This window comes from Triturus cristatus, chromosome 6, assembly GCF_964204655.1.
Source record: "Triturus cristatus chromosome 6, aTriCri1.1, whole genome shotgun sequence".
In the NCBI taxonomy this organism is placed as follows: domain Eukaryota; kingdom Metazoa; phylum Chordata; class Amphibia; order Caudata; family Salamandridae; genus Triturus; species Triturus cristatus.
This window is the reverse complement of record NC_140589.1, coordinates 146,989,978-147,013,985: the sequence shown is the minus strand read 5'-3', so window position 1 is coordinate 147,013,985 and position 24,008 is coordinate 146,989,978. Positions and strand designations below refer to the sequence as shown.

General features: G+C 42.8%; 2 protein-coding genes across 2 annotated transcripts in view; one reads left to right on the top strand and one right to left on the bottom strand.

Annotated features, from left to right (window-relative positions):
* Positions 1-19,447, top strand: part of TRMT61B (tRNA methyltransferase 61B) — a 119,483-nt gene extending 100,036 nt beyond the window's left edge. Inside the window, exons 6-7 of the mRNA XM_085610371.1 lie at positions 18,813-18,893; positions 19,082-19,447. Coding sequence (XP_085466497.1) covers positions 18,813-18,893; positions 19,082-19,134 — 134 coding nt within the window. The 3' untranslated portion in view covers positions 19,135-19,447. The remainder of the gene's footprint in view (positions 1-18,812; positions 18,894-19,081) is intronic.
* The window catches only part of SPDYA (speedy/RINGO cell cycle regulator family member A), a 702,161-nt gene continuing 697,591 nt past the window's right edge, over positions 19,439-24,008 (bottom strand). The window contains exon 7 of the mRNA XM_085610373.1: positions 19,439-19,545. Within this exon, the coding sequence (XP_085466499.1) occupies positions 19,457-19,545 (89 nt within the window). The 3' untranslated portion in view covers positions 19,439-19,456. The remainder of the gene's footprint in view (positions 19,546-24,008) is intronic.

Here is a 24,008-nt window from a genome sequence, read left to right as displayed (position 1 = left end):
TTGCCCGGTCTTTGCCCGGTCTTCGCCCCGCTCGCTACCGCGCAGCGGTAACTCCTATCTTTAATATAGAGCTGGGGTAGGGCAGGGGGCGTGGCCGGCAGGGAGAGCGGCCACAGGTGTGACACGCAGGGACTCCTGGGCAATGGAGTCCCTGCTAGGCTGCTCGCAGCCCTGCCGGAGTGCAGATGGTCCAGGAAGTTTCCAGCTCCCCACACGAGCCTCTCAGTAGGTGCAGGCGCAGCGGGACCCGCGCAGCGGGTCCTGCAAGGTGTAGAGTTTTCCGCGAAGAAATCCAACGACGAAGTCAAGAAGGGCAAGAGCCTCCACACAGTGTTCTGGTCGTCCAAAAGGCAAGGTCTCCCACAGGCTAGTGAATCTTGTGCACTTTTATTCAGCCAGGGGGCGTGGCCGGCAGGGAGAGCGGCCACAGGTGTGACACGCAGGGACTCCTGGGCAATGGAGTCCCTGCTAGGCTGCTCGCAGCCCTGCCGGAGTGCAGATGGTCCAGGAAGTTTCCAGCTCCCCGCACGAGCCTCTCAGTAGGTGCAGGCGCAGCGGGACCCGCGCAGCGGGTCCTGCAAGGTGTAGAGTTTTCCGCGAAGAAATCCAACGACGAAGTCAAGAAGGGCAAGAGCCTCCACACAGTGTTCTGGTCGTCCAAAAGGCAAGGTCTCCCCAATCAAGATGATTAGGGTCAAGCTTGATTATAAGATCATGATACTGAGATTAATCCTAAAGACAATCTCCATCCATGGATGCATACACTTTTGCCCAGATTCTAACCCCTTTAAAATCTGTCGTCTCAAAATAGCCCAACACCGGTTATCATATGCTCTTAGCCAGATATCAGATGGTTTAATAGTTACCTCTAAAAACTGATACTCCCATAAGAGTATAACCAGCGCACAAATCTGCGAGAACCTGTATACAATGCACCCAATTTTAATGGTACAATATGTACTGTGCTTAACACTGTCACTTTCTTGCAAAATGAAACTTTCCTCCTTATCCTGATCTTCTTTATCCACAACAGTCACGCAATCTTCTACTTCCTACAGCACCAAGTGATTTTCGTTTAAACATGCAGGCATAAGCCATTTTTTTTTCTTTTCAATGAGGAGACCAGAAGGCATAAAGCCATTTACTACTGATTTGACCTAATGGAGGACAATTTCTGAGAGTGGCAAAGTGACTTAAAAGCCCACACGTAAAACACAGATTTCTGCTATTATCACCCATTCTTTTCTTACTATTATCTTCCTCCCTCTCCTTGAAGTGAGCAATAGGGATATCTTTAACATGAGCCACTCTTTGCACACGGCATGGCGTGAGTCAGAGCTCCGGAGCCAGAGGCCCCACGGAGGAATTTCTCCTGCCTACCTAAGTTGGCGCAGAAGAGCTGGTGGTGCTAAGGGAGCCTGGAGCTCAGGTGCACACCACAGGACTGATGTGAGGGATCGAATGTTCTGCGAGAGAAGAGCGGGTGCTGGGAGCTGGAGGCACAGGATGATAGTAGCTGCTGAAGCCTGAGGGGGATGTGTGGCCTGAGGGGGATGTGTGGCCTGAGGGGGATGTGTGGCCTGGGGATCGGCCTAAGCCAATGAACATGAGAGGAGGGACCCCTCCTTCGTATCGGAGATCAGTGATTGGAGGCCGCAAGCATGGAAGAGGAAAGTGCAGCTGGTGACAGATTGCTCCAGAGACCCGTTCTCGGCTGCGAGCCTGAACGTAGCATTGTAGGATGGGCCCGAGAACAGCGGGTGACTGAGGCCATCTTGAGAAAGGTGCCACTCGTGGGCGGTGGCGGGAGCCCTCCCAGATACGGAACTGGTACTGCTGCCCGGAGTGCAAAACTAGAGGTGCAAGCAAGGGGGACTAAACTCAACCCACGGAGGTGGTGAGTCTGGGTTGATCGTGCCTGCGGGGGTTGCTAAATTGGCCTGCTTGGGTCCAGCCTGCACTCTGCTTGGAGACCTGCCTCAAGGCTGGGTATATGACCCTCTGGGCGTGGGGGGAGGGGGGTTTGTGTGTGTGTGTGTGTGTGTGGGGGGGGGGGGGGGGTGGCTCATCTGGCGGAGGGTCAGCTGCGAGCCCCGTGAAAGGGGGCCTAGATATACCTCCACGTCTCAACTCTCAATGAATCTTATATAATGCTGCTGAGACCAGGCACTGCTCCTAATATGCAGGAGTGGTCCGAGTGCCTTTCGGGGGAACAGCGGAGCCATGAGGACCTGCTGTAAAGACTGGGTCTTGAGAACAGTGTTCCACAATGATAAGGCCCAAAGTACATGAAGTTGGTGCCTGCCATCGACCCTTCTAGCCACAGGGTGTAACCCAATGAGCATGGGCAGGAAGATACAGATCAGGGCTTGGAGGCCCATATGACAGTAATACTGACCCAAATAAGAGACACTAAATCTGCATTGGAGCAAAAATAGACACAGTGGCACTGGACCTGTGAATGCTGCAGGCTGACAATAAGAAATTGACTAAAAGAGTTATAAAGACTGAGTCCGCTATAGCCTGGATGAAACCCACGATAGCGGACAGCGATGTCTGGTTCCAAGCCATACAGAAGAGTATTGCTACACTACAGGAAAAAGTTGAAAACGCTGAGGGTAGATCCCGCAAGTATCCTAATAACTCTCTATCAATTATGAGTAGGCATTTTGAACCAAACTAAATGAACCTTAGACAATATACTTTGTCAAATGAATAGATCAATTCTTTAATTTAGTTTTCATTTAGTTAACCTTCCAATTTTAGATCAATCAGAAACTTCAAAAGAACACTTAATAGAAAATACTGCGACGAATTGGCGGACCACCACGTTCATTCATTCACTTCAACTCATTTATTCTCATTCACACATTCATTCATTCAGAAACATACGAAAGATTGATTCATCAAATACATTCAAAAAATCATAAAACCTTTTTATAAAAAACCACAGAAGAAAAGGCTAAACAATATCAATCTTATATCTAACACTTTTGATTGGGTTTAGATTCTTGTGGCCGAAATAGCAAGGTCTACGCGTTTCGAGTCCCCATAGGTCCTAGGGCTCTCATCAGGACCTGTAGGCTAGAAACAAAAAGGATTTGTTCAATATATCTAGACGCCAAAAACATCTTTTTACAAATCTGCACCTAGTACACTGGATTCGTTACCTCTGATACGTAGAGAGTAGATCAGCCGATCTACGAAACAGATGGTTCTGGAATATAACGGAATCAGAAGAAATGACATCAGGTGATTTGTGAGAAAACTGATTCAATCAAACATTCATTCTTTTGAGTCACATGTTACTTACATGATGTATGTTTTAACTTGCGCCTTTTATGATAAACCTGGGTGAGGAGTAAGAGGTTTTAGCTGCTAATCTGGTGAGGTAAAAGAGCTGAATGAAACATGTTGAGTTAACTTACTTGCGCAGCAAAAATGTGGCCCGTGCTGGAGGGCAGTTGGCCGAAGAAATCTTTGCGTACTGAAAGAAGGAGATACGAGCGATGTATCAGCATCGTAAATGTAGCGATAAAACGGTGCGTTTATAAAAACCGTAGTATCGTTTACCTTGGAAAGAGAAGGAGCGAGGATGAATCGGGTGGATTCTTTCATTGGCTGGTCTTTAATCTTATTTTCTTTAGCAATGCACTGAAAGAAGAGTAGGATGGTTTCGTTTTAAGGACTTAAAGTATTTCGGGTCCTAAATATTATCATTAAAGTTGCAAACAGGACGTGAGGACCATACCTTGAGGCATCCGGTTTTAGTTCGCTCTCTCCGTCTGTCGAGTCTGAGAGTTCCGTTCATGTGACGTACAGAGCTTGTTATGTATGCGTAAGTGAATGCCACGGAATCATGGAAGAAAGACTGCTCTTTCAATGCGTCTTTTTTCTTTTTATGAATCAGAGTTCATCCGATTTTAAACAAGATTAGTGTTGGAAAAACTGCATCATTCTTAAGGACAAGTGAAGTCCAACAAAATGATTAAATCGAGAAAAAACAAACGCGAAACTTATTAACTGGGACCTGAGCTTAATCAAGAATTTTGATCCAGTATAATAAATGCGGACTAATCCAGATCTGTGTGAATTGTTCAGGGTACTATTAGGCATCATCACTAACCTAAGCAGCCCCTACCAAGGACCAAGTGGAGACGGATTGGGCCAAAGAAGAGGCTGGCATCCAACACCTCAGGTCCCTGGCTACTGTTATCAGATGGACAGCACTGAAAGAAGATATGGAAGACAACATGGGGGAGTCCGACGACTCAAGTAGCTATTGGGATGAATTGGCCCTGCCGGGAGTCACACGGATGATGTCGGACACTATTGGTTAATAGGACCAAGATTTGACTGTGAGAATCTACTGCATCAGGCTAGGGCCAGAGCCGCAGGGTGGGGACACAACATGCTGCCCTACACAGGCAGTTTAAGGATTGTCTGGTCCCCGGAGCCACGCCCCTCCATTGGTACACATAAACTTTTCCTTTACTGGTTGGCTTACTTGTTGATTATGTTGTAGCAACAGACACCTTGAGGATTGGAGAGGCTGGCAGTTCTAGATCCGCAGTGCAATGTTGTGGAATGGGAGACTGATTGGGAGGGTGGCATTTTGAGGCTTGCATGTTTGGAAGATGGGGGTAGCACAGTGCAGTATTGAGTTGGAAACACCTTGTGAAAACCCCAGATGGAAGGTCATACATTTAAACAGGCAACCAGGGGACTGACCCTAAAAGTACTCTTTTTGAACATCCGCGTCCTGGCAAACAAACGAAAGAGGGGGGTGGTATGGAAATACCTAGCTAGACATGACCCATATGCTATTATGCAGCAGGAAACCCACCTGGTGGGCAATACATTTGGGTTTCTGAAATAAGGTAGATATAAACTGATAGTCTATGCGGGGTTCTCCATGGGTGCCAGGGGTGTGGGAATCCTAGTTCGTGAATCCCTCCCACTATGAATTACACACACCTAGGTACACAAAGCTGGGTATCAGGCAGCAGTTTGCGGAAGATGGAATGTAGAAAACTTGGTGTTAGCATCGTTGTACTTTCCTCCAGGCCTGCAGATGGATGGGCTTGACAGGTTGGGGGGGAGTAGATACTGGAAATACCCTTAGTTGGAGGCGACTTGAATGTAACCCTCCTGGGTGAACTGTACAGGGTCTAGGGACGTGCCCAGGGCGGATCCACGCCTGGCCTCTTTTTTAGAGGCAATGGGAATGATGGACCTGTGGCAGGAGGAGCACCCTGGGATGCATTAGTATTGCTTTGTATCCAACACAACATGCTCACTGTAAATCCTGGACTGCTTCCTGGTGTCATGGCACCAACTGGGCAGATTTAGAAATGCAAGTTTCCTGCTGAGGGGTATATCTGCTCACTCTCCCAGTTACAACCATACAGACAAGCACTCCAGTGACAAGAGTGGAATAGAGGTTGGATCCAAGGTGGATGATTGAGTGGAATACCAGAAGGCGATTATAGAAACCACAGACCTCTGCTTTAAAGAAAACACAGAAACCATGAAATTAGGGGCAGACTTGTGGGAAGCCTATAAAACATTAGTACGGGGCCAGTTAATTGCACATTTGAAGGGGAAAAATAGGGATGCAGGGACTGAAAGGAATTGGAGAATAGACCGATGCTGTGAGAGATGTGGAATGTGGCCTCTCTCTCATCAGAACAAGCACGCAAATTAGAATTCACTAGAGACTACTATACTGGTCTCTGGTGCAAAAAGTGGGCAATAAAGAGAAAGTTGTACGAGGTGGGGGAACAAGGCTGGCAAACTCCTGTCCTGGCTGGCATAAAAAGAGGTTGGGCAGAGATGGGTACACTCATTCACTATAGACGATGGTAGGGTGGCTGAGACCCCGACTGATATTGCACAGGCTTTGCCACCTACCTGGGTGACTTGTATTTGTCCCGGAGTGGTGACAGGGCGGGAGACTTAGAGGGCTATGTTGACCATATCCCGACCCTTAACCTTGGTAGCAAGGAATGTCACTCCCTAGAAGCAGATATTACCGAGACTGAGATCATGGTGGCTCTGTCCTAACTGAAAAATGGTAAGTCCCCAGGTCCAAATGGCCTGCTGCACAAATTCTCTAAATGTGTGCGATCCTGTGCCACTGGACCGCTCCATGCTATGTTCTACAAAGCAAGGAAGAAAGGTACTTTTCCTGCATGATCTACAGCATGCAACAATTGTTCTTATTCGTAAGAAAGGGAAGGTACCAAAGGATTGGACCTCCTGCAGGCTGATGTCATTGCTAAAGATAGAGACAAAGGTTCCCGTAAAGGTCCTGGTGAACCGCATGATGGTAGACTCCCTTGTGGCCCAGATCAATCCGGTTTCATCCCTTATGGGGCAATTAGACCGGCTGGATATCTTGCACAAAGACACCCCCGGGCTGAGTCAGCAATATTGCTGGCCCTGTATGCTTGAAAAGCATTTGATTCACTAGGTGGCCCTACATGATGTTGATCCTGCAGAAGATGGGCTTTGGCCTGATATGTCTGACCTGGGTGAGGCTGCTTTATAAAGACCCAATAGCCGGCATTAGGGTAAATGGGGCACTTTTGTCTGAATTTGGATGGGCAGGGGCATCCGATGGGGACCACTGCGAAAAGTAAGGGGGACAATCGAGCCGCTGGATGAATAAGTGCGAAGAGACACATTTATATGACACCTCCGATGGGATTCAGACTGGGAGTATGGGATCTTCCTATACGCAGATAATCTTCCTCTATTCAGTGGACCTGGAACATTCTGTCCCGAGAGTATTGCAGATCCTGGAGGTGTTTGGCTCCTATACGTGGATCCGTATTAACTGATCTATGTCAGTGATGTTTCCACTGACAGACTAAGAACCAGAACAGGGTGAAACAACCACTCTAAGTGAGAACCAATGGGATTTACCAATCTCTAGATTTACATAACTACTGACTCATAACTGTTCTTTAGGAAGAACATGACTAGGTTCCTGAAAACTACAGCAACAATGTGAGTCGCTGGAGAGAATGTCTGCTGGGAAGGGCAGCCCTATACAAAATGATTTACCTATACAACAGTTCTTTAATCTTGCAAAATACCCCCTTTGAGATCCCAGACAGGTTTTTCCACCCACAGATGAGGTGACAAGACTACTGGGGAAAGGGGGGTAGGACTACATAGGGGACTTTAAGAATAGCCTAGCAGCCATGACTAGGAAGCCCCGGGAGGGAGGTCTCACCCTTCCAAACTTGCAGCTTTATTACTGGGCTGCTCGGCTGCTGGTGGTAAATGACTGGGCCTTCACCACACAGCAGGAGCCCTCGTTAATTGCGAAAAGAAGGGTAATGGACCCGGAGAGCCAATGCCACCGACTTTATGTGCAGGGCAGCCTTTCTTCCTGCCCCAACAGCTACCGTGGTTAAGATATGGTAATGGGCAACTCGGGCTCTGGGGTGGAATGGCAAGTTGACACTAGAAACCCTTCTGTGGTAGTCAGACATATTAAAAGGACTGCGGATCATAGAATGGTACAAGAACTGGGGCATGCTGGGCATCTCCAAGGTGGGGGAGCATATGGCGGGACTGTGCAATGGCACCCTTCCCTGAACTACAGGAGCAGTATGAGCTGATGGAGAGGCAATATTTCTGATACTTATAGCTGAAGTATATTCTGTAGGATTATGATGACCTACTACAAGACATGGCAGAGGAGATACATATTACATCTTAAAGAAGGTAGTCAATGCAGGAGGAAAGGTTGAAGTGTAGGTTTATTCTTGAATGCAGGAAGACAGCACCAAGGACCCTCACAGAGCAGCTCTCATCATCAGCCCCACAGTAGCAACTGACTCCTCTGGAGCTTCCAAGAAACGGGCATTCTAATAACAAAGGTAACTAGTGAAGGCTATGATGCAACATGCACCAAGACCATAACAGAGCAGAACATTAGGATAGAACACACCTTGCCCCTTCACACAAAAAGAAACAAAAAGATAACAAGAAAATAAGAAAAAATAATATAATCTTCAAGCTATTTAGGCAGACATCTTACTCTCCCTCTCATAGACACCAAGGGATCAATCAGTAAGTGCACTATGAGTGAGCTTTCATCACAAGATAAAACCTCAGGCAGACAGGGAGTTCTTTCAAGCAAGCAAGGAAGGATCCATAGCACACAAGATTCATGCACATCAGAAGAAATTTCAGGCACAAAACAAGAATCATTGACAGAAATGGGCTCCGCACCACATTTTTGCACGTCAAATTTCTCAGTTAAGGATAGATAGACACTCTTCAGCCTGATCAGGAATAAGAATCTCATTAGACCCACCCAAAAACAAAATCATGTCCGCTAACTACCCCAGCCTCAGTGGAAATAACACTTTGACAAGAATCAGAAATATTGAGATCAGATTTTTTTTTAATTTTGGCAACTCTCTTTTTGCTCCACCACTTCCCGCCAATGACTTTCACTGCATGTTTGTCAACTTGAACAATCTTAGTTTCAGGATAGAGCTTAGATCCACCCTTCTTGAATGGTCTCCTGATACGGACAGACTCACCCACAACGAAATCCTTAACTTGACTTTTTCTCATCATCATATATTACTTGATATTTGGCTTGAGTCCACTCCACACGACGTCTGATTTGAGCACTGTTGGGAATATAGCCATCCACACCAGAATTAGAAATCACCCATTCAGGAATAAGCGCATTAAATGAATGTCTACGCCTTAATAAGACAAACTGAGAGACTCCAGTAGTAGAATGAGTGGTATTGTTATGAGACCAAACTCTTTCATCCACAGCATCCTGTACTTGTAAACCAGAAGAAACCGCTAATTGTATGGTGTATTTTAAAACACGGTTCAATCGCTCAACTAAACCGTTGCCTTGAGGACTATAAAGAGCGGTAGTAAGGTGTTTAATCCCAAACTTCAACAAAAAACTCCTCATGTTATTCAAAACCATTGTCTGAGATCACAAAAGCAGGAATGCCTTCTGTATGAAATAAATGCTTCAAAAATTCAATGACGTTATCTGTGTTGGGTTCTTTCATAAACTTGACCAAAACCCATTTGGAAAAATAGTCAACCGCTGACAAAATATACCTGAAACCACCATTCAATCCACCAATAGGACCAACAAAATCTAAGCCTAATTTCTCCCAAGGTCTCTGAGGAAAAGCCACAGGACTCCATAGCGAATTGAACGTACAAAGATTTCTCAGCATGACCACACTCTTTGCAATTATTCAACATGGTCTCTACAAGGCTGTCCATACCAGGCCACCAATAATATAATTGTAGTTTCTTTTTTGTACCAGTAACACCCACATGCCCCTTGTCAGCCAATGCAATCACTTTGCTCCTTAACCCAGCAGGAGGAATTAACAATTTCAATTCAAAAGTGCTTTATTCGAGATTTACTCATAAAAGCAAACAAACATACATATAATAAAAAAAAGAATACAAGTTATTTACAAAGAAGAGTTAAAATTCATCACAATAATGCAATTCATAGCTGAAGGTACTGCAATTATATACAATTTATATATTCTTTGTGCTAGTGACAGAACCTCTTAGACATACATTTCGCAGGTGTAACGTTCATTAATGTAGTTGGTACAATTAAATATAGTTATATAAAATCATTATTCTAAAAAGAAGCATTTAAAATTGTTTTGTCCCGATGACACGAAAAAATACATCACACAGAGAATAGACAACACTCTAGCAGTCTCTGTTCAACAAGGCAGAGAGTAATCACTGGACTAGCAATCTCTGCCTGATTGTCCAAGCCCACCCCAAGTACTTGGCGGTGGCGATTATAATCCAAGTTACAGTAGTTGATCTTACTATGCGCAAAGCCACCATACTACTCCTGGTTCCCAAATTCCTACTCATAGGTGCCAACCATACACGCCTTGGAGTAGAGTATAGTTTGCAGGAAAACAAGAAATGACCAAGTGTTTCATTACCTTCCCCACAAGCTGGGCATGTAGCAGGGCCTCCTTTCCTCCATTTAGATGTTAGGTAACGAAGAGGAAGAGAGCCCGCCCTTAATTGAAAAAGCAATTTCCTATCCAAAGGTTTGGATATATAGTCCCAATACAGTTCAAACATGGGGTACAATTTGACCTCAAGAAAACTAGCAGTCATGACCCCACAATTGATACTGAGGAGGCTTTTGTTATCGACATAATCCCAAAAAATATGTTTTAGGGTTGCCTTGGTCGGGAATGATGCCCCTGCTGGGTCGGACCATAGTGCATTCAGGCCTAGTTCAATTAACACTGAGCCTTTCATGAGGACAATTCCTTCTACACTTAATTCATCTTTAACTTTGAAAAAGGATTTGAAATATTCCCCAACTTGAGCCTCTCTAGGCCAACCAACAGAAATAAACTTCTTAAGGATAACCTGACATTGATCAGAAACAGAGATGCGTTCCCAAAAAGAAATAACCTCTTTGGTCAAAGCAAAACCATCCACAAGTCCAACCACAAATTCCATGTCCTCATGAACTAACACATCACTCAAATTAGAAGGGTACCTGAAAAGAAAATCTGCTCCCAAAATTTTCCCTCCTGGGATACGTCTCATGGTAAAGTAGAACTCCTAAAATTTGGAAAACAGACGAATCAATCTAGGACTCTCATTGCTTAAACCTTTGTCATTCCACATGAAGACTAAAGGTTTGTGGTCAGTGACCATCATAAAGTCTCTCCCCCACAAAAAGGTTGCAAAATGATGAACACCCCTGACACAGCCTAGTGCCTCCTTTTCAATTGTGCTATAGTTCTTTTCAGCAGTCGAGAGTCTATGGGAGGCGAATGCTACTGTATGTTCAATTCCATCCACCATCTGACTTAGAATGGCACCAATACCTAAATTGCTAGCATCTACAGTGACAATAGACATAGCATTATCTTTATACGGTGGAATAGCAGGTGCATTTACAATTAAACTTTAAAAAAAATTTAAAGCCTCCATTTGCTCTTCTTGTCAGTTGAACTTGACATTGCTTCTAATTTTCTAATTAGTCTTCTCAAAGGTTCACTTACCGAGGCAAAATTGTGCACAAAATGAGAGTAATATTCACCTGGAAAGATCTTAGCTGATCCTTTTCTGTAGGTTGGACACAATCAGTAATGGCTTTTAAAAGATCTTGCTTGCGCTGGATACCTGTAGAAGAAATGACATGCCCCAAATACTCAACTTCCTCCATAAAAAAATTCTATTTCTTTTTCTTAACTGTCATGGTCTTCCAGAATACCCAGAACCCGGTCAAGTTTAAGTAAGTGATCCTTGACAGAATTTGATGAAATTAAAATGTCATCTTGATAGGTAAGAACCTCTTTCTCATCTCCTAATAGCGTCAATATAAGTTTCTGGAATACAGATGCCGCTGATGCATGCAAGGCCAAACGCAAAAATAACTATTAATGGACAGAATGCAGAACAATGTCATACATTCACCCCAGTACAGAGATCTGGGCGTAAATCCATCGTTTTTTTAGTCACCCTACCATTCCAGTTTGGACCCAGCCATATGCAAATCAGTCTTGACCCTGTGCCCAATGGGAACAGTCCAGCCCGAACTGCCAGGCCAGGTCCTCCCTGGACTGGAAACAAGCATCCTAGGACTGGTTTCGGGGTTTCCCCCTTCTTCAGCCAGGATAGCTTGATTCCAGTGGCATAGAGAGCACTGGACTCACGTCTGAGCATACCCTACCCGTCCCACTCGGGTTGACAAATGCAAAAAGAACTATTGATGGATATATGAACGGCATTCCGAGGATGCGGAAAGCTCCAAAAGGAGTGTTGAAAGCTTTAAGATCACGAGAGTCCTTGTTTAGTTCAATCTGACGATAAGCAGCTCTCAGATCAGTGGTGGAGAATATCTTTGTGCCAGAAAGTTGAGCCAACATGTCTTGAATCCTTGGTGAAGGGAAACAGTCTACTTGAATATTTTTATTTAAAGACCTCAAGTCCATGCATAATCTGAGCTCATCAGAATTCCTTTTTAAAGTCATAACAATGGGAGAAACCCATAAAGAGGAGTTCACAGGCTCAATGACTCCATCAGAGCATAACGTTTGAAGATGTTCCTTTAACCTCCCTCTAATACTCAAAGGAACATGTCTTACTTTGTGAACAACAGGGATGGCATCAGGCTTGAGAATGATTTTATGCTCATAACCTTTTACCATTCCTAAATGGTCCTCAAATACCTGTTGGTGTTTTTTAAGAACAGAGTCTAAAGAAGTGACATTCTCTTGCACAGTATTAACAAGCGAGATAGGGTGGCAGGTCTCATAATCATGCCAAGTTTACCCTGATCTCTCCAACCTAAAATGTAACCCCTCTTTGCTACATAAACCTTAGTATGAATAAGTCTATCTTTAAATTGCAACCTTTCTGGAAAATAACCCATCATGTCTATTTCTTGACCGCCAAAAACAACCGTACGAATGTCTGGAGGAAGTAAATCCATTCCATTCCATTCTTTTATGAAGAATAGATCTGAAATGATGGTAGTGGGTGAACCAGAGTCAACAGTGACTCTGGTGTCAACATTTCCAATTTTGACATCACAAATAGGATCACCTCCATCACAAACAGAATGAAAAGCAATGTTCACCATGTAAATGGACGAAACAATTATCTTACTTTGAAGAACCTCATTGTGTGAACTAGAAGCAATCTGGAAATCTTGTGTGTTTAAACCCATAACTTTGTTGGGATTTCTGCAAACCTTGGCAAAATGACAATTTTTCTTACAATTGGTACAGGGTTTACCAAGAGCTGGACATGTTGGAGCATTGGCCAAATGGGACTTTGAGCCACATCTGAAACATTGTGTAGTCCTATCACTTTGTTTGAATTCAACTTTTGAAGTAGTGGGTTTAATAGTTTGTGCAGAATTATAGACAGGCTTTTGAGTAACTTTATTCACTGCTTCAATGTTGACACCTTTACCCTTTCCTAACTCTTTCGAAGCTGTAACAGAACGTTCAATTTCTCTAGCAATCTCTAGGGTTTTTAATAACAAATGGTTTCGTACTTCATCATACATAAGGCTCCACGGACATCGAAGAGACACGAGCAGGGGAAGATCCAGACTGAAGCATGAAGGATCGCCCCAAATACAATGGCGGCACGTAGATAAGATGCATGCCGGATGGCTCAATGGCACACAAGTGTGTAAAAGCGTCTCAAACAGCGAAACTCCCAGGATTCCAGGACGGCAGGTGAAAGAAAGGACATCGGAGCGTGTGCAGTATCCATGAAGTCGTTGCGGGTAATTTGAACAACGCACAAGAGCAGCTGAAGATTCCTCGCGGATGGCGCACGTTAGTAACAGCTAGTGTGCGTGCGCTGAGCCAGTAGATTCAAATGCCGCATGTTGACATCGGACTTGTAAATTCACCAATAAAGATAGAAAAACAAACCCGGCCTGGCTTGAAAGGAATGGGAGCATCTCTCTCTCTCTCTCTCTCTCTCTCTCTCTCTCTCTCTCTCTCTCTCTCTCTCTCTCTCTCTCCCCTACCCCCCCCCCCCCCCCCACCCGAGCGAGTGACAGCACGTAAGAAACCAAATCCGTAAGAAGTGCGCTGGAGAGAAAAGTCAAAATTCATGTGAGGTGCAAGGCGCACAGCACATAAAGATAGTCTCCCATCAGAACTCGTGGCTGTAAAAGCACGGATGCAGTTGCTGTAAAAGGTTTGCCCTTTGACTTGTAGTTGATGTAGAAGTAGTAGGCCGCATATGCCCTGTCAATGGCAGCAGAAAACAGTGAGCAGGAAACATACGCCCTGTCCATGTCCTGTCCGGTTAATAAAATTACCTAAAAGCCTGCATTCAAGAATAAACCTACACTTCAACCTTTCCTCCTGCGTGGACTACCTTCTTTAAGATGTAACATGATTTGCAGACGACTGGGATGAAGCCAGCACCCTGAGAACTCATTTCCACACGTGTCAGCATTTTCTTTGTCCACCCTCCTCTACAGAAAACTTTCATAAGGGACTCTCCAAGATTTATGCAGTCTCTCCCTCATAGATATTATTTTCAGTCTCCACTGCCCTTGCTGTGCCTTTAGATTCTTCAGTAACATTTCTACTACGTTTGGACAGAGGTTCCTCACTTGAACCTTGGAGTTTTCTACATTACTGCCTTGTCCTTCACTGCTCTGTGGATTTCGTTTGCTGAAATATTTTTTAATTTTTATTAACATGTGCCGAAATTTCTACTCTAAGTACTCGCGTTGACTCTGTTTACCTTCGTACCTCCACAATCACCAACAGCTGTCTTTGGAACTCTCCTTGCTGCCCGATTCCTCCTGCACTCTGTGTTCCTTTGGATGCCTGCCTTCGTTTCTCTCACCAACTGCTGGGGCAAGCGGCAGTTACCCGATGATCCCTTCAGCGTCGGCAGCTTGTTCTGTGTTTCCTTTTGAGTACTGGATCCATTACCAGCTGTTGAGGTTAAGGGAAACCTGCCTCTGACGATTCCATCCTCGTCGCCAATTTAGGTTACATCTTAAAGAAGGTAGTCCACGCAGGAGGAAAGGTTGAAGTGTAGGTTTATTCTTGAGTGCAAGAAGACGGCACCAAGGACTCTCACAGAGCAGCTCTCATCATCGGCCCCACAGCAGCAACTGACTCCACTGGAGCTTCCAAGAAATAGGCATTCTAATCACCTAGGTAACTAGTGAAGGCTATGGTCCAACATGCACCAATACCATAACAGCAGAGCAGAAACAAAGCATAAAAAGGAACATAAGGATATAACAACACAATTAAGAGTGTAGGGTGCTGGGGGTTCTTCTGACCAGTCATGCTGCCTCCTAAATACACTCCACACTCCAGAATAAATAGTCTACAATTGATGAATAGCTTGAGAGATCGGTGGAAACAAGACCTGAGTCAAATAGATGGCGATTGGTGTGCAGCATGAAGCTCCCGACAGGAAGTGGTAGGTTTTCCCCCTAACTTTGGTCAATTTAACTCCTTTTTTGCCGCTTCATTAGAGCAGATTGCTTCCTCTCCTATTTGTGAGATTGCAGATAAATATCAATGCTGCAGATGGTCTGGTTTATATCTTAATTTCCTGCAGGTTAGTTGAAGAGAAAACTTGAGAAGTGCTTTCATTTAAAATTTAGGACAGGAAAAATTGAACAAAGTAATTCTGAAAATGATTAACGCTGAAAATACTCTTCTGCAAACTTTGAGAACACTCGCATCATTAGCTGTTTTTGTAGCCATCTCTAATAAGGTGGAACAAACGCAGAACATGGTGGACTCCTTAGCTAGTCTTTTTTATGATAAGTTTCAAGACCTATTCAGAAGCCGTCCTCAACTGTTCCTCCGCGAAGACGTTTTTTGATTCTACTTCTATACTGTCAAAATTCTCACCTGTTGTGTTTGTTTTCTATTTAAGATTTTGGGAAACGTCTTGTAGCAAGCACACCCATACGGTCACCAACATACCTTTGTGCTTGTAAATGTCTCCCCTCAGTGAAACAGGAGTGTTGGCCTTCTTTTGCAACAGGTCATTAGCTTCCCTATGGCCTTGGGTGTTGCATGTACTCAACTTAAATTAGCAATCGTATATTACTGATGAAGCCTCCATTCAATCCAAAAGATCCACCCAGTTTCTGCCCATATTTTTATTGCCATTCCCTACTGAATTACTGGAAAGGGCAGTGAATGTGCAATTATAGAATTTTGTGGAAGAAAACAGTGGTACTGAGCTGCAACTTATAGTGGATGACTACAGTGTGGGTACCCCAATTGTATTCGACATAGCAGTGAAATTCAGTCCTGCTTGCCATATGATTCCATGATAGTGAGTGACTTTCGGTAGCTTAATTTTTCAGTAGCTCTAGATGCGAATCTTTTTTTCTTGTTGTAGAGACTCCATTTGTTCAGTTGTAATTTTTTTCCTAAGCACCAACACCCTTGTGTGGTGTGTTCCTCGGACACTCTCATTATCCTCTCTTTTATTTAATCACTATGTCACCCCTTTGGTTCATCTGCTAAATGGCGTGTGATTTGCATTTTAGATGTACCAGAAGATGGAATGGTTGCTTACTTGTAATCCTAGTTCTCCTTCGTAGAATCTCCATTGAAATCCTAAACATCAAATAATCCTGTATGGGTAGATTCCAAAAGAGCTCCAATTTACACACCTCATGGGCTACCAAAACCCTATCGGAGTTAGTCCATTAAATCATATTTGTCCAATAAAGTGTATCGTACACTCACTGGTATTGCTCATGAAGGTTCTACTTCATGAAAAGGAGTTATAATGCTTATAGTTCTAAAAACACCATAGTGCCACCATAAGTCCATGGATGGAGTTAACAGTAACCAGAAAATACAGTAATTGTGTAATTATGTGAGTTACAAGTTTGTAATTTGACTTTGTAACCCTGATGAAGTCAAAGGTTGATGTACCGTATGACAAAACACATGTTGGCAACGAGTTTTGAAGACAAAGGAATAAAAAGAAAGGAAGAAATACTAATTTCAGACTGACTTTTGAAAACAAAGTTTGGACACAGAAGGTTGCTCCGGAGATCTTTCCTTTGCATTTCTGCCCTGTTGTTGCCCATATCACACTTAATACTACATTTGAGTTTTGTCTTATAACAGCCATTTTTAGATTGATCATTAAATACTAATTTTTAGTGTTAAGCACTCCTTCCTTGATTTATTACTTTTTCACCCTAGCTTCATCGTAGCCTCCTGCAACCTCTCTTCCTATCCCAATCTCCTTCTTGGTTTCTGATTTCTCAGCAACACAATGTTGACCTCATCAATCTAGCTTTCCAGGGACTCCCTGAGCATGTCCAAAGCCATAAAAAATTAAGTGATCTGAGTGTCTGCTCTAGCGGCGTGCCGAAGGCGACCCCATCTGTGCCCAGACGATCCTGAAGGTCAGGAATGCTGCAGATTTCCGCCCTCGACTCATTTTAGACCATTGAAGGAACAGCGCTTGATTCGCCACCTCCCAGGATCCCATATGATCGGACCTACTCTCATCACATATCAAGGCCCTTTCACTTCCAAACTACCTTGGGAACCTGCTGACATCTCTATGTACCTCAATGAAATGCACATCCAATAAAGTATCACATACTAACACATTATAACACGACATTGTACCTACTAAAGGAATAAATGGCAATGCATCTCATAGACTTCAACATCCATAATGCACTAATCATGATGCACGAAGCAAAAAGCCAATCAGGGCAATCTCCTACTTATAGGATACCGGATATGAGATGACTTTCAATGCGTGACTCTGCCCATGAAGAAGAGGCGTTGCCTCGAAACGCGTCGGCCATGAGAGAAATGCATGGCATCATGAGACAGGCAGCAGTGAGGCGATGATTACTAGATGGTGGGGGCACGGTCGAGTGACCTTTCAATGCTGAGAGCATCTTTGGATAACCATACTAACACATTCCAGCATGTGGCTTTAATTAATGCTTGACTGATCCCTAGACAATGTATGACGGTGTTTATTTACTCACTGTCTACAACCTCGATATGTTATTTTTAACAGACACTTGGCTGATACTCTGGTCCACACCTCCATTACTTGATGCCTATTCTCCTGCCTACTCTTATAAATTGATCTGATCCGGTCAGCGATAAGCGAGGTGGGGGTGTCACCATTTTCATTAAAGAAGAGCATTCCTTATCAGTTCGGAACATCAGTAAGTGTCAAACATGTCTACCCTGCACCTTCAGCCAAAAACTTCCAAAATATCATATTCATTAATTAACAAATGTGTCTAAACCTCTGTTTTCTTCTCCTTTTTATAGTTTTAAGTGAATGGTGAGCGTTTAAAAAAAAAAAAAAAAGTTGATTATATACTCCTAGATGAATAGTCTGCTGGAATCTCTAAAACTACTTCAAGATGGACTGCCTCCAGTTGCATATATCTAATGCAATACAAAGACAGGATTTTTTTCCTTGTGAGGCGTGTTAGTCGAGGAGACCACCCAATGATACTTACTGTTCCTAACAATTATTGATGGCTTTTATACGGAGTACATCGGAAATGTTCTGAATACTAACCACTTTCTAGTCAATACACAATTTGAAATTGTTCCGCTAAATTTAAAGTGTAATTAATGTAGGACCAGTTGTATCCCTCACTCTGATAGGTTTTCGTAGGGTATCACTTAGTGTTCTATAATAAAAATTGTTTAATTTCTTTCATGAAATAAGATGATCTTTTGCTTGTCAGACAAAGTAAGTACAAAAATTAGTTTGGGAATTGCCTACACTAGTTGAGCTGGCTTAAACACTCAGTGTTACCAACCCTAATACTGAAATCCTCAGTAAGGGTAGAGCAGTCCTCCAACGTTCCATCCTGCATGACATTTTATATGCTTTCAGGTTAACACAGGACTTTAGTACCATGCTTCAATCCATTGCGAAAATAGTTGTTTACAAATGCAAAGTAATCACTGACCTACATTCGCAAACTGAGAATCTTAATAATAGACGGAAGCATGACATTAAACTATATGTCGGCCAAAATAGGTGAAAATTCTTGAAATTAGCACAACCTTTCTATTAGAAATCGAATGAATGGGTAGAATTATTAACAGTCTAAATAAATATTTTGCATTTGACTGTTGTTAATATAACATTAAATGACACTGGTAATTTTTAACACTTATAACATGACCGGCTGTTAACATTACACATTTTACAAGTCTCTATTTCTCATAATGCAGTATTAAGGTAGTGTTACTATGTTTTTCTTTATGCAGAGTCACTGCCGGAAGACGTTGTGCCATTTGGTTCAGTACCATATATCGCTAGACCCTATCCTTGGCAGACTGGGCACACAGGTGAGATTTAGGAGTTTATGTACGTGTTAAACATGCAGACAAATATGTGTTTTTTGTTTTTTTTAAAGCGTAGTATAAAGCAAACTAAAAACTCTAGTCACGAAACCTAGATTATTGATGCAGACATGACATTGAAACAGTTTGTAAAGTTTTATTTAACATATTTACATTTTTTGTTTTAAATATAGCTTTCCTTGTGAAACTGAGGAAATTCATACCAGCATCCAAAAACCTGATGTGAGAAGACAACTGGCTGCTAAAAGACAACAAACTGTTAAAATATTTTAAACAATGTAAATGATAGATGTCTTTTTCACATGTGAAGGACTCCAACTATGTACATATATATTTAAAACAAAAAAAAATTTAAATATTTTTTTAAGGGTATGTACAACTACCTTATGAAAGGTAACACTGAAGAGAAAAAGTAAAGCAAGCTGTGGAAAAGTAAATGGTGCAAATAAAATCACTTAGGGTTTAAAACTAATTTCCTGAAATGTTTTCGTTTTCTCCTAGTTGCCATATGCAGCAGCATTAAAAACCTTCAGAGATGACTATGTTCTTCATTCTTCGTTTCCTGTAAACCACTCCATGGATCTGTCTTGGTGTATATGACATCCTTTCTTTCGTTTGTTAGATTGGCTGTTGCTGTCTACAGAAAAGCAAATAAAATACACATAGGGCTGTAGTACAGGACATAGCAAGTGTATTAAAACATAGGCTTTATGTACCACCCACACCTTAAGCCAAGCATTACCACCAAAATGCCAGTGCTAGTATGGGCACCATCATGCCATGGATGCCCTAAGTATGCCAAAAATCAACATTAATATACCAGGGCCATTTTTTGAGAGAGATGCGCACAGTGCTCCAATATTAACTAATATGTGAGGAGCAGCATTTTGCCAAAGGTGGGCACCATCGTTCTATGGATACCTATAGTATACCAATCATTTTTTGCAATATGCCAGGGCCATCACCCTGGCAGGCACGCACACAGGTACACTCAGACTTACACTTAGGCTCACAAACACAGTATTTTTGTACTTTTCTGCTGGTTGGTTGCTGTAGGCCTGCACCAGTTGCTTCACCTCTCTTCCCACAGCCTTTTGTGCGCTACTTCTGGTTCTTTCTAGTAACATATGATAAAGGCTGGCAACAAAGATACAAGATGACGGATTGCGCAGAGCCAGGTTGGGCACCGCAATGTGAACTACACTGAATTGGTGAATCAAACCTGACATTTGTGAAGGAGCAACAACATACATCACTCCATTAGAAAGCTTTAGGGCATGTTTGGAGGCTCAGCTTTTGCACTGTCAATCAGTGCTCTAATGCAGAAACTGATTATGCCTACTTGTCTGAGCATGAACCACCAGCCAGCTGTCACTCGAGGGACTGGGGATGTGTGCTGCACACTTTCAGACCTTACACCAGCAAGGGAAACACGCATTTGCAATCCAATTGGTCTCGCATTTGTGAAAGTTACAGCTATTGGCGTTGTAAATGATATTGTTTTTTACTCCGAGTCTAGAGGACTGAGCAGGAGGAATTACCTCTGGGAAGAGAGACACAGCTGCAGAACTGCCTAGAGGACTTGGGACGAGGAATTACGGATGAGACCAGAAAAGCAGGTAGCAGCACTGTCTATAGGGCTTAGAATGAAGAACTACCGACTGGACCAGAGAAGCAGCTACCAGCACTGTCTAGAGGACTTAGAATGAGGAATTACTGACAGAAACAAAGAAGCAGCTGCAGCTCTGCCTATAGGTCTTGAAATGTGGGAATTACCAACAGAACCAGAGATGCAGCTGCATCACTGTCTAGAAAATTTAGAATAAGGAATTACAGGCGAAGCTGCTAGCGGCACTGCCTAGAGGACTTAGAATGAGGAATTACCGACGGGACCAGAGAAACAGCTAGCAGCATTGCCTAGAGGACTAAAAAATAGTATTTACCACTGGGAACAGAGACAGCTACAGCACTGCCTGGAGGACTTAGAATGAGTAATTACCACTGGGACCAGAGCAGCTAGAAGCACTGCAGGGATCGAAAACTCCACTCACCCACTCGAATTGTCGAGCAAGATTAATTCAGGATGAGCTATTTTTAAGGACTACTCACCCTTTCTGGCAGTTGAAAATCCTCTAACTTCAGGGAAGACAAACTGACTTTTGACCTTTGCCTCTGAAAGCAGAGCAAATGTGACAAGATAACCAGATTTAAAGCCATCTTTATTGCTCACAAAGTGACATTTGCTGGATTTCAAAGACGGAGGTCAAAAGTCAGCTTATCTTATTACATTTATTTTTCTTTCTGTGACTTAAGTTAGAGGATTTTGTAAAGTGAACTGTGTGACAGTTAAACTGTGCAAAGCTTGTTAAATAAACAGCTGTAAGGTGTCAGGCTTTTTTTCTAACTGTTCACAATTTTCAAATATATTTCTCTAGTTACCCACTGTCCAGAGGAATAAGAATGAGTAATTACCACTGGGACCAGTGAAGCAGCTGCGGCACTGTCCAGAGGACGTAGAATGAGGAATTACCACTGGCAACAGAGAAGCAGCTAGCTGCACTGTCTGGAGTACTTAGAATGTACCAATCCATGTAGGGGACCATTCCCTACCCCAAAACACACAAAAAAGTGTTTTTGTGACATTATACAGAAGGAATATAGAATGGAGCTCATTCTTACTCCTGTGCAAAATTTGTCAAGCCTGCACAAAACTAAAAGTGCACAGACTGAAAGCAAAAAATTCTCTCCACACCTAATTAAACTAAGTAAAATCTTGCACCCGGAATAAGGGTATTGCATAAATGTTAAACCCCAAAATAAAGGAAGAGTACGAGAACAATAATGCAGTCTGCAATGAAAATAAACATGAAACAAACAGTGTCACATTTACTAAATGTGAAGAGTTAACAAATTATGATTAGGCTTTGAATTAGCTCGTGAAAGTTGTTTTAAATTAACAACAAAAAAGGATTTTATCTACAAAAGGTGCACGCTATACTATATGCGAGTCAAAGCAGTGGCATTAGAGTACAATACATTGCGCATAGGGTTATGTAACTAAAAGAGACTAACAAAAAACATTCTTAACAAAACGCTGCAGCCTGCACAAAAATAAAATAGAGCGCAAACACAAATGTAAAAAGCCTTAAAGAAAGGATACACATAATAGGCCAATTCTCCAGAGGAGGAGTGAGACCTGAAAAGGTGGGACGAAAAAAAAAGGCCATAAACCAAACAAAGCAATATAGAAACAAAAATAATGCATTGGAACATATAAACTGGATCAGGAGAAAATCAATTAATACCTCTTCAGGATTTGTATCCCAAAATATTTTTTATATGAATTATGGAACCGACACCAAATAGTATTTTTTTAAAAAAGTTTATATGCTTTTACAAAATTTTTAAACACACAAATTACATACATCTATACAAAAATATACACAAGACAACAAATATATCTGTACACATAACATTTTCCTTTTTTATCCAATGTTACGGATGCTGACCAATTTCTTTATCATTAGCATTTCGTTTTGTGGCGATGTGATTCGGATGACTGAGCGGGTCCGAAGAGTAGTTCCGGTGGGCTGCGTTGGATTGCACCGGTCGCTTCAATCTGATTTCTAATGAATGGACGATGAAGGTTTCTGGGAGATGTTGATCTGACCTGGATGTGGTAGCTACCAACTCTACCCCCCCAGGGTTCTCTTCTTTTTGGGTTCTCGTGACCGACGTTTCTAAATCAATCGAAACACGCGGTTTTGTGTTGGCAAGAATGTATTGCCCCCTTAGGAACCATAAGAGCAATCTAGCGCTGGGACCAATACAGAGGGGTCCCGGCTCGAAGATACTTTAAGTGAATTTTATATATAGTGGAAGAGGTGTGGCGCCGCGGCCAGGGTGACTGACTCCGGAATCTGGGGATCACGGTTCGATCGCCGGCGGCAGTTTAGCCCAGCACCATGTGACTCTGGGCAATAGCTTGCTTAATCTTCCCGACGGCCCCCAGCGCCTGGAGACCCTTACGGGTGATTGTTCACGCTTTCAAGTGTGGATTATTATTAGATACAGATTTGAACAGTTGCACCCCGCAGAATATAGTACCTTCAGCATCCATATTTGATCAGTTTCCATGTTTTGCCCCAGTCCTGATGAGGCCCAAGACACGGGCTCAAACGTGTCGACTTCACCAATTGGAGAAGCCCCATGCAATTTGAAACTATGTCGAAAGAAATGAGCATACATAGTGTTTAATAACTAAAAAGGGTAGAGCTTTCCCCTCATTCTATTTTTGTAGGGCTATCTCCATTTAAAAAAAAAAAATTGTGTGTGTGTGTGTATATATATATATATATATATACACACATCTGGTCTGGTGTGTGGTAAATTTAAATTACCTAGACTTAATTTATGCGGTAAAATACAATACGAATAACTCAGTAAAAATAAGAGGCAGAATCCGTGGTATTCGAGGGTATAATAGGGTATTTATTCCTTACAAAGGAATGATGGTTCGAACCAGGCAATCGAGTTCCGTCACCACAAAGGTTCAGGAAGGGATCAGCCATACATTATTGACAGGTTAAAGTATATATAGTAATGTATTACAGTAAAGACAGATGCAGGAGGCGTAACAGCTGATAAGAATACACATACGTAATAGAAAAGGCGTTACAATAGGCGTGCATAGAGGCGTATACTAAAAACGTCATTATGATGATGACACAAGTGGGTGGATCCATAAGAGAATCCTGCAAAGTCAGCAAAAATACATGGCAGAGATGCGCGCGCAGCCGTATGACGTGTGATTGACGTGTAACTAGAGGGTGAAGGGAACTTGACATTTAGCCCTACATGAGGAGACAGAAGTCTGGGGTGTCAGGACAACCTAGTCCTAAATCATATCTAATATCTTGTGTTTAAGGAACTATATTATCTAGAAGGAAAGGTCTTCTCGGACAGATCCTATTCTATACTGACTGCTAGTGCGTGTACAAGTGTCTAAGTGTCTACATGAGATGCGAGGGGGCATGGGCCTACCATGGTAACGAGAGTCATGAATTACTTGCACGGAGACAGTAAGGCCGGGCCCTTTGC